Below are 17,173 nucleotides of genomic sequence, written 5' to 3'. Positions count from 1 at the left end.
TTTATTGGACAACTGGGGAAATGTATGGATCCAGGTATGGTGGTTGGGTTGTCTAAATGAAGATGGTCCTCACAGGCTCCTATATTTGAATGCTTTGTTATTGGGAGTAGAACTGTTTGGAAAAGGATTACAAGGGTTAGGAGGTATGGTCTTGTTGGCAGAAAAGTGTCAAAAGTGTGGACTTTGGAGTTTCAAAAGCCCATGTCAGGCTCAAACTCTCTCTTCTCTGTCTCTCTTTCCAGCTAGTTCTCAGCTACTGCTCCTGTGCCATGTGTGTAGCCATGCTACCCACCCTGATGAAAATGGACTAACCCTCTGAAACGGTATCAAGTCCCCAATTAAATGTTTTCCAACAAAAAAAGGTGCCTTGGTCATGGCATCTCTTCACAGCAAAAGAAGAGTGACTAAGAAAGTAGCTCTTACCTGTAATCCCGGCACTACAGAAGCTGAGCCTGAAGGATTCTCGTGTGTTTGAAGCCAGTTTAGGCTGCATAGTGAGTTGTTTTTTTTGTTTTTTGTTTTTTGTTTTGTTTTGTTTTGTTTTTCGAGGCAGGGTTTCTCTGTGGTTTTGCAGCCTATCCTGGAACTAGCTCTGTAGACCAGGCTGGTCTCGAACTCACAGAGATCCACCTGCCTCTGCCTCCCGAGTGCTGGGATTAAAGGCGTGTGCCACCATCGCCCGGCTGCATAGTGAGTTTTAAGTTAACATTGACTATTGACTTAGACCTTGTCTCAAAAAACAAAAACCAACAGCATATGGGTTGCGCCTAGTGCGAAAAGCCTACACTTCCAGTTGCCAAAGAGTGTGAGACAGGAAGAATACAAGTTCAAGTAAACCTTGTTTTGTGCTACACAGTGAATTCAAGGCCAGAAAGGGCCATTTACTGAGAATCTGTCTAAAACTAGGAAAAAAAGAAAAAAGAAAAAGGTACTTGGGAAATACCTTAGTGGCAGGCTGTTTGCCTACCATGTTCATTCAAGGCCCTGGACTGAGCCCAGGTACATAATCAAAACCAAACAATAACACTCTACTATTAACAATAATCATTTCATGTCTAACTTGTAGGCCTGATAAATGGTACAAGTTATTGTTTTTATACCCTAGAGATATACCAATATGTAGTTTTTGGTAAACTTTTATAGTGGAGTTGAGCTTACCTATTATCCCAGCACTAGGGAATTTGAGGCCAACATGAGTTACATAATGAGACAGTGTCTCAAAAAATTATAGTGGAGCCGGACGGTGGTGGCGCACGCCTTTAATCCCAGCACTTGGGAGGCAGAGGCAGGCGGATCTCTGTGAGTTCGAGACCAGCCTGGTCTACAAAGGGAGTTCCAGGACAGGCTCCAAAGCTACAGAGAAACCCTGTCTCGAAAAACCAAAAAAAAAAAAATTATAGTGGAGATATAAAATATAGTGTAGAGGCCCACATGAGGGAATATTAATTTGATGTTAAATTGTTGAAGTTACCAAGTGATGACACGTGCCTATAATTTTAGCACTTGGGAGGTAGTAACAGTCGGATCTCTTGAGTTCCAGGTCAGCCTGATATACAGCCTGGGCACACAGAGAAATCCTAATCCAAACCAAAGCAAAATAAAAAGCCTGTTGAAGTCAGTGAGATGTGTTGGCACATGCCTTTATCCCAGTACTTTGGCCAGGCAGTGGTGGCGCACAATCCCAGTACTGCAGAGGCACAGATAGGCGATCTCTGTGAGTTCAAGGACAGCCTAGTCTACAGAGTGAGTTTCAGAATAGACAAGGCCACTTAGAGAAACCCTGTCTTGAAAAATAAACAAACCCAAACAAAAAATCCCAGCACTCTGAAGGCAGAGGCACGTAGATTTCTGAGTTCAAGGACAACCTGGTCTATAAAGTGAGTTCCAGGACAGTTGAAGCTACTTGGTGAGACCCTGTTTAAAAAGCAAAACAAAATAAAACAAAGAAATATAATTAATGGTTATCAGACACTTGAAACTACAACTTGAAAACAAGAGAGACCAAAACATTAGAAGAGTGGGAAGGGAATTCTGAGGAAAACAGACAAAGCAGGGACAAATGAAAACTATAATTAATATAGTCAAAGACAGGGAAAAGTCACTGCTCCCACAGAACCAGAACAGTAGGCTATTTTTAAAAGAGGGAGGGGAAGAGAAAACAAGAATAAGGAGCTCTCAAAATCTAAAGCACAAAGAAGAATCAAACACTTTTTCTTTCTTAAAAACTATTCCTTAGAGTAACCAGTTGATAACAAGAAATACACCTTTATAAGAAAGCCTAGCTATGATGTGCTGAAGGAAAGTAAATTAGGATAGCACCATTTCCCAATCCTCAATAAACTAACAGGAAATAACTTAGTTACTATTCAGTTTTCTGGCTGTCTCATAAACATTTTTACAATCAGTACTTTAAACCAGATTTTCCAATCCCTTTCACCTGAAATGGAAATTCCATGCCAGGCCAGGCTTGGTGGTGAATGTCTTTAATCCCAGTACTCAGGGGGCAGAGGCAGGTGAATCTTTATGCATTCAGAACAAGTTCCAGAACAGCCAGGGCTACACAGAAAAACTGTCTCAAGCAACCACAAAGAAATAGAAATCTTCTTTGACAAGCAATGTAGCCATATCTAATTAAATTTACAGCCGGGCGGTGGTGGCGCACGCCTTTAATCCCAGCACTTGGGAGGCAGAGGCAGGCGGATCTCTGTGAGTTCGAGACCACCCTGGTCTAAAGAGCTATTTCCAGGACAGGCTCCAAAACCACAGAGAAACCCTGTCTCGAAAAACCAAAAAAAAAATAAAAAATAAAAAAATAAATTTACAAACCATATTCTAAAACCTAGAATCCAGCTTCTTTTGGAAGCTCTTACGAATACAAATAAATGTTATTACAAAAATAATTGTGAAATATAATATAAGGATAAAGAAAATAGCTTCCATTATCAGAGAAATGGAGTCAGGCATGGTAGTACATGTCAGTAATCCCAACACTTAGGAAGTAGAGGGTCACCACAGTTACAAGCCAACTTGGACTACATATGTAAAGACTATTTTGTTTGTTTAAAAAATGGGGGAGGGGACTGGAGAGATGGCTCAGCGGTTAAGAGCATTGCCTGCTCTGCCAAAGGTCCTGAGTTCAATTCCCAGCAACCACATGGTGGCTCACAGCCATCTGTAATGAGGTCTGGTGCCCTCTTCTGGCATACACACAGACAGAATATTGTATACATAATAAATAAATATTTACCGGGCGATGGTGGCACACGCCTTTAATCCCAGCACTCGGGAGGCAGAGGCAGGCGGATCTCTGTGAGTTCGAGACCAGCCTGGTCTACAGAGCTAGTTCCAGGACAGGCTCCAAAGCCACAGAGAAACCCTGTCTCGAAAAACAAAAAAAAAATAAATAAAAAAAATAAAAAATAAAAAATGGGGGAGGGGGATTGCTGGACAAATGGTTCAGTGGTTAAGGTGCTGGTTGCTTTTCCTGAGGACTCAATATTCAATTTCCAGAATTCACATGGCAGCTCACAACCGCCTGGACCTCCGTTCCCAGGATATCCGATACCTTCTACAGGCCTCCACAGGTACTGCAAACTCATGGTGCACAGGTAAAAGAGCAGGCAAAAAAATAAAAATAAAATCTAAAAAACAAACAAGCAAACAAAAAAGGGATAGGACCAGTGAAACGGCTCAGTGGGAAAAGGCACTTGCCAACAAGCATAATCACCTGAGCTCAATTCCCAGGACTAACGCCACGGAAGACAAGAACCAATTTCTTCAAGTTGCCCTCTAACTTCCACATGGGATGTGCCATGTGGTTAGTAACAGTCAGAAAAGCAAGTGAAAGAAAAGTGATACTTAGAGACACGTGATTTGGCTGTATTGAGATGAAAGGGCCAGTGTGATGGCTCAGTGGGTAAAGGAGCTTTCCACTAATCCTAGCAACTTAAATTCTGTCTTTGGAAGCCGCATGACTGACGGCCCCAAGTTGTCCTCTCATCTCCACAAACAAGTCTTGCACTCGCACATGTGCGCACACACACAATAAAATGTAATAAATAGCAAATAAAAAAACAAAACTCACAGAAAAAGGACAGTAATATTTTGAAATGATAAATCCATTATGGTAGCATTTTGTCCTATTTAAATATTTCTTCATAGCTGGAGAGAGGGCTCAGCAGTTAAAAGTACTTGATTGCAGGTGGGTGCTGGTAGTACATGCCTTTAATCCCAGCTCTCTGGAGGCAGACACAAGCAGATCTCTGAGTCTGAGGCCAGTCTGGTCTACAGAGTGAATTCCAGGTAGCTAGGGCTACAAGGAGAAACCCTGTCTCAAACAACCTAAAAAACCTTTACAAAAAAAAAAAAAAATGCTGGCTGGGCGATGGTGGCGCATGCCTTTAATCCCAGCACTCGGAAGGCAGAGGAGGAGTTCGAGGCCAGCCTGGTCTACAAGAGCTAGTTCCAGGACAGGAACCAAAAAGCTACGGAGAAACCCTGTCTCGAAAATAATAATAATAATAAAAAAAAAATGCTGGAGAGATGCTCAGAGGTTAAGAACATTGCTTCCAAAGGTCCTGAGTTCAATTCCCAACAACCACATGGTGGCTCACAACCAACTATAATAAGATCTGGTGCCCTCTTCTGGTGGGCAGGCAAACATGCAGACAGAACACTATATACATAATAAATAAAAATCTAAAAAAAAAAAGGACTTGGTTGCTCTGGTAGAGAACACAGGTTCAATTCCAAGCACCTATATGGTGATTCACAACACTCTGTAACTCTAGCCCCAGGAGATCCAGTGCCCTCTTCTGACCTCAGTTTTTCTGTCTATAAATAAGTCAAAAGATTTAAGTATGGAAGAACTTTTTGGAAGTTTGGAAGTTTTAGCTTAACTTGGTAGCAACAGTAAGGGACAAAAATTTGAATACACAAAGAAAACTTTAAATGCTTAGGCTTAGTAACTTGATCTTTAAATATTTATCCATTTAACCAAAAAGACACTTATTTAGTGCCCACTGACTCCCCAGTTTGGTGGAAAAACAAAAGCACTAGGTTAGTCTGATATGATTGGTGAGTTGCTAAGAGAAGGGAAAGACACTTCGTTGTGGGAAGATATGAAACCACCATAACTCATAGTTGGGACCTAAAAGGCAATCCAGAATTGCATCCTGAACAACAAATACAATCAATCAGTCAATAGGTAGAATTGGGATGAAACAATAACTCAGCAGCTAAGCCTGACAACTTGAGTTCAATCCTAGGAAGTCAAAAGATGTTACTTTGGGGAAGAAGTTATATGCTTTTATTTCCACAGGAAATGAGAGGCTGTGGATTCATTCCAGATTGATATGGATCATGTTTGATCAGAAAGACCCCCTGAAAATCCTGGCTACAGACAAAAAGAAATAAACTAGAAAAACTACAAAACATATAATGTATATTTTAACTGCTCAAAAGTAAACAAAAAATCATCTTTGACTAACTAGTATTCAACATAGTCTATACTTATACTAATACAGATATTATGTTACTTCAAAAGTTTATGTATTTTCAGAGCAAGGGGACCAAACACCAATGAAAACAAATGGCCCAGGTGATCCAGTATCTCAAAATGCCTCTGTTCTGCATTCCAGAATTTTCTCAGGGCCCCCCAAAGATGCCAATGCTCCCAGACAACAGGAAGTAGTTTAGAAAATGACACCCACATTCCCAAAAGATAGTTTATGGGTGTTTGTTATCATTTAAGGGGGTTTGGTTACAAAATTGTAATTGGTCTTAGCAAAAAAAAAAAAAAGCTAAACAAAAGAGATAAATTCAAAGATCTCTTTCCAAAGGAAAAAGGGGGATATGATATAGGAATGATAGGAAAAAAGGTAGATTATTGAATATACTTAATCCAGAAAACAACTATTAATATCAAAATATTTTATGTTGGTATGGATTTGGACTTACTAATACAAATTTAAAGTTATTTTTTTTTCTTTTTTTTTTTTTTTTTTTGATTTTCGAGACAGGGTTTCTCTGTAGCTTTTTTGGTTCCTGTCCTGGAACTAGTTCTTGTAGACCAGGCTGGCCTCGAACTCACAGAGATCCGCCTGCCTCTGCCTCCCGAGAGCTGGGATTAAAGGCGTGCGCCACCACCACCCGGCTTAAAGTTATTTTTATACTGTATGTATGTTTCTACTCTTGTTTGAGGTATTGTACCTGTATACCTTGTACCTATGAAGCTCATTTAATTATTCAATGTGAACTTTTAGTCCTTGAAAGCTATTTAGGATAATATAGAAATATGGGTTAATAGTCACCTATAACTATCAAACATACAGTCATGTTAGTTATGTTTTCTAGATTACACAGAGATATATTTTAGATATATAATCTTCAAACACTTCAAAGACCTACTGAATATGGAATTTAAAATGTAATAACATAAGACTTTTCTTGACAGTGAGATATGTTTGCTCCTGGCAACACCAATTTACTTCAGAGAAAATTATGGGCACTGAAGAACATCCATATAGATTTTGCTTTCTTTATAGAAAAAGCTAGTCATTTGGGGGAAAAAAACTGCCCTTGCTTCAGTTGCTGACAGTACACTGTCCAAACTAGACCAGTAGGATGCAAAAAATAAAAAAAAGTAACTGCCAAAATTTGGCAAGACAAGGTAGAACATACCTTCAAAATTCCCTGTTTCTCAGAAAAGTCTGTCAAATATACTAGGCCAGTAGGCCAATGATGGATGCCCCAATGTTACAGAACTCTGGATGACTATCCAAGCAGTCAGATATCCCTGTCATGAGGTAACATTTCGTCCTTCTGGAGTCTTTGATAGAGTTGAAGACTAGATAGTCAAAATTTTCCTTAGTTATAATAAAAGGTACATTAGGTATAAAATTTGAGATAAAGATAACACAGAGAAGCCCTGTCTTGAACCCCTCAAAAAACAAAAGTAACGGGCGGTGGTGGCGCACGCCTTTAATCCCAGCACTTGGGAGGCAGAGGCAGGCGGATCTCTGTGAGTTCGAGACCAGCCTGGTCTACAAGAGCTAGTTCCAGGACAGGCTCCAAAACCACAGAGAAACCCTGTCTCGAAAAACCAAAGAAAAAAAAAGTACATCAGAAAACAAAAGTAAGATAAATAATATTTTCTTGCCGGGCGGTAGTGGCGCACACCTTTAATCCCAGCACTCGGGAGGCAGAGGCAGGCGGATCTCTGTGAGTTTGAGACCAGCCTGGTCTACAAGAGCTAGTTCCGGGACAGGCTCCAAAACCACAGAGAAACCCTCTCTCGAAAAACCAAAAAAAAAAAAAAAAAAAATTTTCTCAAATTTTGCCAAATACAAATGGACTGGATATTGTAACTGTAATTTTTACTTGATAAATTTGTTGGAGAGGGGAAATGCTGTGGAACAATCTTTGTACACTGTAAATATATATTGCCTTCACTGTTTATAAAAAGCTGATTGGCTGATGGGTAGGCAGTATTTTCAGGGCAGAAAGAATGCCTGGAAGAAGGAGGGTGGAGTCAGAGGATTCACCAGCCAAACACAGAGAGGAAACAGGAAGTGTGAGATGAAAGAGAGGTAAAGCCACATGGCAAAATGTAGAATATAAATGGGTTAATTTAAGTTGTAAGAACTAGTTAGGCCAGGCACTGGTGACACATGCCTTTAATCCCAGCACCTGGGAGGCAGAGGCAGGAGGATCTCTGTGATTTCAAGGCCAGCCTAGTCTACAAGAGCTAGTTGCAGGACAGGCACCAAAGCTACACAGAAAAATTCTGTCTCGAAAAAACAAAAAAAAATTTAAAAAATTTAAAAGCTAGTTAGTAATAAGCCTGAGCTATTGGGCAAGCATTTATAATTAATCATAAGTCCCTGAGTGATTATTAGGAAGTGGGCTAGCAGAAAAGAGCTAATCAGTAGTCCCAATGAAAAACGCTGCTTACAAGTAGTCTGGGATACATAAGATCCTAAAAAGTAAAGGCCAGTGAAATGGGTGAAAAATGCTTGCAGCATAGGGCAGTGGTCCCAAGCACTTGGGAGGCAGAGGCAGGTGGATCTCTGAGTTCAAGGCAGTCTAATCTACAAAGTGAGTTCCAGATCAGCCAGGACTGTCACACAGAGAAACTCTGTCTCTAAAAACCGAAGTAAAAAAAGCTTGCTGCCAAGTCTAATGACCCTGGTTTGATTCCATAATGACTAATATAGGCCTGGGGTGGTGGTGCATGCCTTTAATCCCAGCATTTAGGAGGCAGAGGCAGGAGGATCTCTGTGAGTTCAAGGCCAGCCTGGTCTAAGTCTACAGAGTGAGTTCCAGGGCTGCCTAAGATACACTGAGAAACCCTGTACCAAAAATAAATTAAAAATAAATAAAAATAGCCCAGCAGTTGTGGCACACACCTTTAATCCCAGCACTCGGGAGGCAGAGGCAGGTGGATCTCTGTGAGTTAGAGTCCAGCCTGGTCTATAAGAGCTAGTTCCAGGACAGGCTCCAAAGCTACAGAGAAACCCTGTCTTGAAAAACCAAAATAAATAAATAAAAGACAAATGTAGTTAACAATGGTGGTAAAGATCACGAAATCCTCCTCAAAACAAACAAAGCTACTAGGAGGCAGAGGCAGGTGGATCTCTGTGAGTTCAAGGCCAGCCTGGTCTCCTTAGAGAAACCCTCTCTCAAGAAACAGAAAACCAACCAAACAAGAAAAGCCCAGACTGAGGCTAGTGAGATAACTTAGCTGGTAAAGGCACTTGTCTCTAAGCCCGATAGCCTAAAGAGTATTTTGGGTTTTTGTTTTTTTGTTTTTTTTTTGGGGGGGGGGTTAAAGATGTATTTATTTGTTTAGTTTAATTAAAATAATTTTGAGAGTTTTTGATTTATGTATATTGGTGTTTTGTCTGCATATATGCACATGAGGTGCCTGCAGAGGCCAGAAAAGGTGTCAGATCCCTGGGGCTGGAACATTGTTGCATGCTGCCATGTGGGTGCTGGGATAAGACTGGGGTCATCCAGAAAAGCAACCAATCAGCTATCTCTTCAAACCTATTTTTTTTTTAAATTTTTAATCATTATGTGTGTGTGTGTTGTCTGAGTATAGGTTTGTACACAGAAGTACAGTGATCAAGGAGGTAGAAGGCATGGATATATCCTAGAGTTGGAATTATAGGCAATTGTCAGCTCCCTATATGGGTACTAGGAGCTGAACTCAGGTCCTCTGGAAGAGCAGTATCTGCTCTTGACCACTAAGCCATCTCTCCAATTCCTAAGAATTATTTCTGTTTTATTACGTGTATGTATGTACGCTTGTGGGTATGTGCATGTGACCACAGGTGCCCACAGAGCCTTTAGGCTTCAGATCCCCCTTGTCAGATGTGAGCTGCCTAATAGGGGTTCTAGGAACAGAACTTGGGTCCTTTGTAAGAGCAGTACCAGCCCTTAACTGCTGAACCATCTCTTCAGCCCCTTATAACCCAAGTTTGATCCCCAAGACAAAAATGGTAGACTGGAAGAACTGACCTCTCACCTCTGCACATGAGCCTTGGTAAACATCCACCCATTCTCAAGCATGCTCACATAAATAAACAGAATATGTTTGAAAAATGAGCCAGACACAGTAATACACTCTACAATTCCAGAACCCAGAAAGCTAAGACACAATTGTCAGTTCTAGACCAGGCTTGGAAACAGACCAGTTCCATATATATATGAAATAAAGAAAAGCAGCAAATAAATGGACTCACAAGGCTCACACAGTACATAACAGATAAGAAAGTCTCATGAAAAAGTGAAATTTAAACTGAGCATGTAGTTGACAGAAACTAGCTGGGAATGATAGTACAAGCTTATAACCTCAAGACTTAGAAGGTGGAGGCAAGAAGATTTCACGTTCAAGGCTAATGTGAACAAGAGCAAGTTTACATGTAGAAAGAAAGCACAAGTCAAGACAAAAGGAAGAAGGTAGCGATGAAGGAAAAGAAAAAAGAAAAGGGAGGGAGAAAAGGAGAGAGGAAGGGAGGAGCTAGCCAGGTCAGGCTCTGAGGGGAAGACATTGTATGACAAGGATATAACATGAGCAAAAGCATCTGCTGTGCCTGGGTTAGAGAAAGATGTGTGGCAGAGAACCCAGAGGGAAGAGTGGCAGATGAAAGGCTTTATTAGCATTTGAAGCTGGCACAAATATATCTAAACCCTGCCTCTGTGTATTTTGTTTGCTGTTATTTGGTGCTGGTATTTAACTTTTGTAACGCCGGGGATTGAACCCAGTTCGAATAGGCAGGCACTCTATCACTGAGCTATGTTCCAGTTCTTAAAACAGCTCCAAAGGAGTCACTGAAACGAGCCGGGCGGTGGTGGCGCACGCCTTTAATCTCAGCACTTGGGAGGCAGAGGCAGGTGGATCTCTGTGAGTTCAAGACCAGCCTGGTCTACAAGAGCTAGTTCCAGGACAGGCTCCAAAACCACAGAGAAACCCTGTCTCGAAAAAAAAAAAAACCAAAAAAAAAAAAAAAAAAGGAGTCACTGAAACAACAAACTAACACGCATACAATTCAAATAAAAGGAAAAACAGTGGAGTATATTCAAATTAAGTACAACCATTATGAGAGATTACATTTCTGCCTCTTTCCTGGCAATTTCTACAGGCAAGACATTACAGTACCTCCCAGACTCCTTAACATCCTCTTCATTTCCATACCTCCCCAAATTTCCACAAAGGGCCAAAATTTACTTTACACTCTAGAGATAGACAATCATCATGCTTTCAAATTACTCTGGCTGTAAATACCCTCCATGGAGCACTTCTGCTATAAGAGCATGCTCTTAATCTTTGAGTTAAAGGCATTGAGCATTCAGGGAGAGAATTAAAGAATACATTGGCCTGGAAGAGTAAACTTCTAGGGACAGGCAAAACAGCTTATCATCTTACATGAGTGCTGGTGATGAAGTAGTTTTTTGTTTGTGGTTTGGGAAGCAGTTCAACTAGAATTTCATCAATATTCTCATTTCAAAGGCTTTTTATGGAGATTTGAAATATGTAACTTAAAAAGTATAAACTTTAAAGAAACTCAGTGAATAGCCTATTTTAAGGTCATTTACTTAAGAAATTAAATATAAACAGAGTCTAGTACTTTTATTTTCTGATTCTGCACCCTGTGACAGATGGTTTTCTGGCATTTTACCTGTTTACACGGATGACAGGAGTTAAAGGCTGATGATAACACTTCGCTTTACCAGAGGTGATGGGCACATTGGGCCAGCTCTTGACCTCTGCGTGTATGTGGCCCCACTCCCTTCCAATTGCATCCACACCACATGGCAAAGGCCTATTTCAGCACCAACAAGTGGCAAGCCACTTCAAAGGCCTTAATCTGTTTTATAAACAGAGCTGAGAAACTAACAGAAATTGTGATCTCATCTTTTTTTTTCAACCCTTCCCTACCTGTATATTTTGGACACACTCTTGAAATAAAGTCAATTTTGTTTGGCAAATTCAACGTCATTCTTTAAAGACAGGGGGACTACAAAATCAAGTAGAGAGCACCACTATAATTGGAATTTCTTTAAAAAAATAATAATCGTTTGCCTGAAGAGATGAATACAACAAAATCTTTTAAAAGGTGCTGCCTACTTAATACTAGGAAATGAGCTGGCAGACAAATCTCACATCCTCCAACCGTGTCGCGAATTTTCGAAAAACAACACGTGGTTCCTTCAATAATTAGTTTCCTTCAATCAACACGTATTTAGCTAGGTGTACTAGATGTCTTGGAAGCAAAACAAGGAGGGTATTTTGACTGCCAAAGAAAAGTTCCTTAGAAACAATGCCAAGGCACTCAACCCGAAGGCTAAAATCCTTAACTTGCTCAAAAAGCCAGAGGATCATTTACAGCCCAGTGTTCCAAAAGGCTCACATTCAGGTGAGAGGACAAAGGTCACTGCTCAGGTGTTCGAGCTAAGAGCCAGCCAAGTGCACTTGTAAACTGCAGTATGCAAAGCAAACGCAGACAGAAGTGTTGCAACACGCACCCACACCTCCTCAACCCCGCCCCCCAGTCGTCTTTATAAATAGAGGAGCCTGTGAGGGAACTGTCCAAGGTTACCACCTGATACGGAGGGAATGCCTCGGTGAGGAGCATTCATAAAGAAAACGAGTGTACTTTATGTTCTTACAGGGCACTGCTATTCGACATCTAAGCGGCTGACAAAGTGTTAAGCAAGGTACATGAGGCATAAAAATAAGACTTCCTTCTCAAGAGGCTTTAAATGTCAAGAAGCAACTGACCGAAAGAGGGAGATCTCTAACTTCCCAAAGCAGCAGCCCCCCTGGAAAGGTACCGGAGGCAGCGGAACTCACAGGCAGGACGGTACTGCCCCCCTCCTCAATGCTAAAAGTTTAAACCGGCACCCGACAGGCCTACGGTGGTCGGAAACTTCCCTAAACAAGAAGCAACCAGACGCCCGCAAGTCTCCGCCCTCGGGCAGCCCCAGGTGCCCTCCTGCCAGGGTGTCGCTTCCTCCCCGGGCCTTCTCTGCCACTTCACCCCTCTCCAGGACACTCGCTGGCCTGCCTGGGCTTCCAGTGCCGGCAGGGGTCCCGGAGTTCCGAGAGGCTGGGGAGCATCTCCCGGGGCCCTGGCCTCAGGCCTGCCCTTCGGAGGCCACCCCGGCGCGCCCAGCGTCCACAGCCGGGCCGCGACCCCCGCCCCCGCCGCCGATGGCCCTCACCTCCTCGGCGTGCTTGCGCAGCGCCTTCTCCCGCTCGTACTGGGTGATGAGCTGCTCGTTGTCGTCCCGCAGCAGCTCCAGCTCCACCTGGTGCTCCTGGTCCTGCGCGAACACCGAATCCAGGTTCTCCAGCACGGCCACCACCAGTGGCATCAGCTCCTTGACCACCTCCTCATCGTAGCGCCCGATGAGCCGCTCGAACTCACGGTAGATGGAGCCGGCCAGGCCGGACACCCGCTCTGACATCACGGCCCCGGAGCCGCCGGGCTCCTCCTGGTACACCACACCGTCCTCCAGCTCCATGGTGGCGGCAGGCGGGCGGTCCCGGGCGTCGCCGGCTGAGGGGCGGCACGGGCCCGCACGGGACGGGCACGGCGGAGACTGGGGCTGGGCCCCGCGGGATGGGGGCCGGGGCCCGGGCCGAGGAGGGGAGGGGTGGGGTAAGCGCACTCACCCCAACCGCCGCTGCACCAACTGCCGGGGCGGCCCGGCCGCGCGCGCTTCGCGTCACCCGTGGGGCGGGGCCGGCGCCGCGTCGCCCCGGTGGGCGGGGCACCCGCGGGAGTCCAGGCGCGGCCGGGGGCGGGGCCTTGCAGCTGCGTGCGCCGGCTGTGACGCCAACACCCAGCGCCGCGCGGGTTTGAGGCGCGAGGTGGAGGGAGTGACAGCGAAGGGTGGAGTGGCTGGGTGCTCCCAAAGGAAAGGGAGGGGCTCTGGAGGGTGACAACTCTTTGCAGACGAGAGGGCGAGCGTCCTCTTCGCCTCCCTACAGCTCACGCAGCGCCTTCAAGATGCGCCAGACGTTTGGCCCCTGTTTCACAGACAAAGAAACTAGGCCCAGGCTGTGGGTTAGTCAAGGTCACGCAGCTAGAGCAGGAAAGAGAGCCGGGACTGCAACCACTTCCTACGGAGAATTCCAGACTCAGAGAAGGAGGGAAACAATCGCAGTTAAGAGAAAGGACTAAAGGATGGATAAGGCTGCCTCGAGTAATCTCATACTGTTTAGGGTTAGAGAGGAGTAGGGATAGCTTTAACCAGAAGTGCAAAGCATCTGGAGAAGCGAAAGTGAGTGTCACTTAGAGCATTTTTCCAAACACTGGGTGTCTCTGCTCCCCGCCCACGAAAGGCATTTCTAGGCTGCAGCCTGCCACCCCACCCCCTCTCTGATCTTGAAAAGAGGCGGAGCCAGTAAGTGAGAAGAAGGGAAGCTAGAAGGATATGGGGTGGAGTCAGTGGTGGGAATAGATCCCGTGATACATGAGGTCACCCAGCTTGGGAGTGCGTCATTTATGGGGAATGCCACAACACCCAAGCCCTGGGCAGACTGAGTCAAAGATCACTTCCCTGTATTCTCATTTCCCATCCTCAAGTTGGCCGGAAGGCACTCCTAAAAGCGCCTTCTCTTTGCCATAGGTGACTCAGAAATACACTGACTCCCACTCATCTAAAAATAAGGGAAGTTATTGGAGAGAAAATCGGCCACCTCCTGGGGTTCTAAATACCCTCAATTTAGTGTCTAGAGGATCCAGAAAGTCCCCAAAGCCTCCTACTTTTTTTTTTTTAAGAGCCTCCTACTTTTTTGATCTTCCCAGAAACCACCAAAAGTGCTATGGAGGTTGAACAAGGGTCAATCTATAAACGCAAAAAGAAAAAGATGAAAACTGGGATTAGCACTAACTTTGTGTCTGTTTTGCCCATTTCTCTCACCACCGCTACACTACCCCTTAGTTTGAGGTCTCCCTGTCTCACCCTTACCCCGTGTGTATATCCAGGTTATAGGAATGCTGCCTAGTTAGGTGAGTGTGAACCCAAAATAGCCTATCTCTCTTTCTTTTTTTTCAAACTTTTATGTGGGTCTTGAGGAAGGTTGTTTCCTAATTTTCTGAGAAATCACCACACTGACATCCAAATGGGTTGTACCAGCTTGCATTCCCATTAACAATGGAGAAGTGTTCCCTTTTCCCCACAACCTCTCCAGCATAAGTTATCATCAGTGTTTTTGATTTTGGCCACTCTTATAGGTGTAAGATGGAATCTCAGAGTTGTTTTAATTTGCATTTCTCTGATGACTAAGGATGTTGAACATTTCCTTAAGTGTCTTTCAGCCATTTTAGATTCCTCTGTTGAGAGTTCTCTGTTTAGGTCTGTACTCCATTTTTTTTATTGGATTATGTGATCTTTTGGTGACCAATTTCTTGAGTTCTTTGTATATTTTGGAGATCAGACCTCTGTCTGCTGTGGGGTTAGTGAAGATCTTTTCCCATTCTGTAGTCTGTCGTTTTGTTGACTGTGTCCTTTGATTTACAGAAGCTTTTCAGTTTCAGGAGGTCCCATTTATTAATTATTTCTCTCAGTGTCTGTGCTGCTGGGGTTATATTTAGGAAGTGGTCTCTAGTGCCAATGAGTTCAAGTGTATTTCCCACTTTCTCTGCTATAAGGTTCAGTGTGGCTAGCTTTATATTGAGGTCTTTGATCCATTTGGACTTGAGTTTTGTGCATGGTGATAGATATGGGTCTATTTTCATTCTTCTACATGTTGATATTCAGTTATGCCAGTACCACTTGTTAAATATGCTTTCTTTTTTTCCATTTGATATTTTTTGCTTCTTTTTCAAAAATCAGGTGTTCGAAGATGTGTGGATTGATATCCGGATCTTCTGTTCGGTTCCATTTGTCCTCCTGTCTGTTCTTATGACAATACCAGGCTGTTTTCAGACTGTAGCTCTGTAGTAGAGTGTGAAGTCAGGGATTGTGATGCCCAAAGTTCTTTTATCGTACAGGATTGTTTTGGCTATCCTGAGCTTTTTGCTTTTCCATATGAAGTTGAGTAGCATTCTTTTGAAGTCTTTGAAGAATTTTGCTGGGATTTTGTAGGAGGATCTTCTTTCTATGTGTTGCTTTCATTGGCCAAATAAAGAAACTGCCTTGACTTTTTGATAGGGCAGAATTTAGATAGGTGGAGTAGACCGAACAGAATGCTGGAGAGAAGGGAAGTATGGCAGACGCCATGGCTCTCTTCTCCGAGACAGACGCTGGTTAGACTCATGCCAGTAAGCCACAGTCAAGTAGCAATACACATTAATAGAAATGGGTTAATTTCCTTTCTAGTTTTGCCTTCAAGTGGAAAAGAATGCTACTGCATTTTGGAGGAAAGAAACTTTGTTTTGAATTTACAGGGACTCATAGCTAAGAGTTTGCCTTGAGTCTCACAGTAGACTTTGAACTTGGGCGTTTGAATAATAGTAAAACTGTTAAGGGGCTGGAGAAATGGCTTAGTGGTTAAAACCTGTGTACTATTCTTGCAGAGGACCAGAGTTCAGTTCCCAGTACCCCTGTGTGACTTACAACTGTCAGTATATATAGCTCCACAGTGATCCAGTGCCCTCTTCTGGCCTCCAAGGACATGCACATCACACACACACACACACACACACACACACAGATAAAGATAAAAATAAATTTTTGAACCTTATAGAAGAGAAATTGGGAAGTACACTTTAACGCATTGGCACAGGGAACCACTTCCTAAATATAACCCCAGCAGCACAGACACATGGTTTGGACTGGTTCTGCTTGAACCGGTCTCAACCGGTTTGAACTGGTCTCAACTGGGCTCGACTGGTTTGAACCGGTCTGAACTGGCTTGAATCAGTCTGAACCGGTTTCCGAATGGCTTGGGCCAGTCTCGACTGGCTTGGACTGGTTTGATCCGGTCTGAACCGGTTCGAGCCGGCCTCAACCGGTCTTAGTCAGTCTAAACCAGTTTGAACCGGTTCCAACCGATCTGAACTGGCTTGAGCTGCCCTCAACCGGTCTGAACTGGCTTAAACCGGTCTGAACCGGCTTCGACCAATCTGAACCAGTTTGAACCAGTCTCCCGGCTTCAAACTGGTCTTGATCAGTTTGAACTGGTCTCAGCCAGTCTGAACTGGTTTCAGCTGGCTTGAACCGGTCTCAACCGGTCTTAGCCAGTCCGGACCGGTTTGGACCGGATTGAACCGGTCCGAACCAGTTTTTGCCTGCTCGAACCGGTCATGACCGGTCTCAACTGGTCTGAACCAGTTTTCAGCTGGTTTGAACCGGTCTCGACCAGTCTGAACCCGTCTCAGCTGGCTTGAAATGGCTCGGAACCAATTTTTGGCCGCTTTGAGCGGGTCTGAACTGGCTTTTCAACCGGCTTGAGCTGGTCTGAACCATTTGGGGCCAGCCTGAACCAGCCCGGACCAGTTTTGAGCCGGTCTGGACTGGTTTAAACCAGTCTGAACGGGCTTGAACTGGTTTCAACTGGTTTGAACCAGTCTGGGCTGGGTCAAGCTGGTCTCAGCTGGTTTGAGCTGACCTCAACCAGCTTGAGCTGGTCTGAGCCGGTTTGAACTGGTCTCGGCAGGCTTGATCAGGTCTGAACCAGCTAGAACCAGTCTGAACCAGTCTCGGCCAGTCTGGA

At 43.9% G+C, this 17,173-nt stretch overlaps 1 protein-coding gene across 3 annotated transcripts in view; it reads right to left on the bottom strand.

The window, feature by feature from the left end:
• Positions 1-13,214, bottom strand: part of Spag9 (sperm associated antigen 9) — a 134,110-nt gene extending 120,896 nt beyond the window's left edge. For all 3 annotated transcript variants that reach the window (XM_057773462.1, XM_057773457.1, XM_057773458.1), the window contains exon 1: positions 12,730-13,214. In XM_057773462.1, the coding sequence (XP_057629445.1) occupies positions 12,730-13,032 (303 nt within the window). In that variant the 5' untranslated portion in view covers positions 13,033-13,214. The remainder of the gene's footprint in view (positions 1-12,729) is intronic.
• Between the last annotated feature and the right edge of the window lie 3,959 nt (positions 13,215-17,173).

The sequence above is a fragment of the Chionomys nivalis genome, chromosome 7 (genome assembly GCF_950005125.1).
Source record: "Chionomys nivalis chromosome 7, mChiNiv1.1, whole genome shotgun sequence".
NCBI lineage: Eukaryota > Metazoa > Chordata > Mammalia > Rodentia > Cricetidae > Chionomys > Chionomys nivalis.
This window is presented reverse-complemented; position numbering and strand designations above follow the sequence as displayed.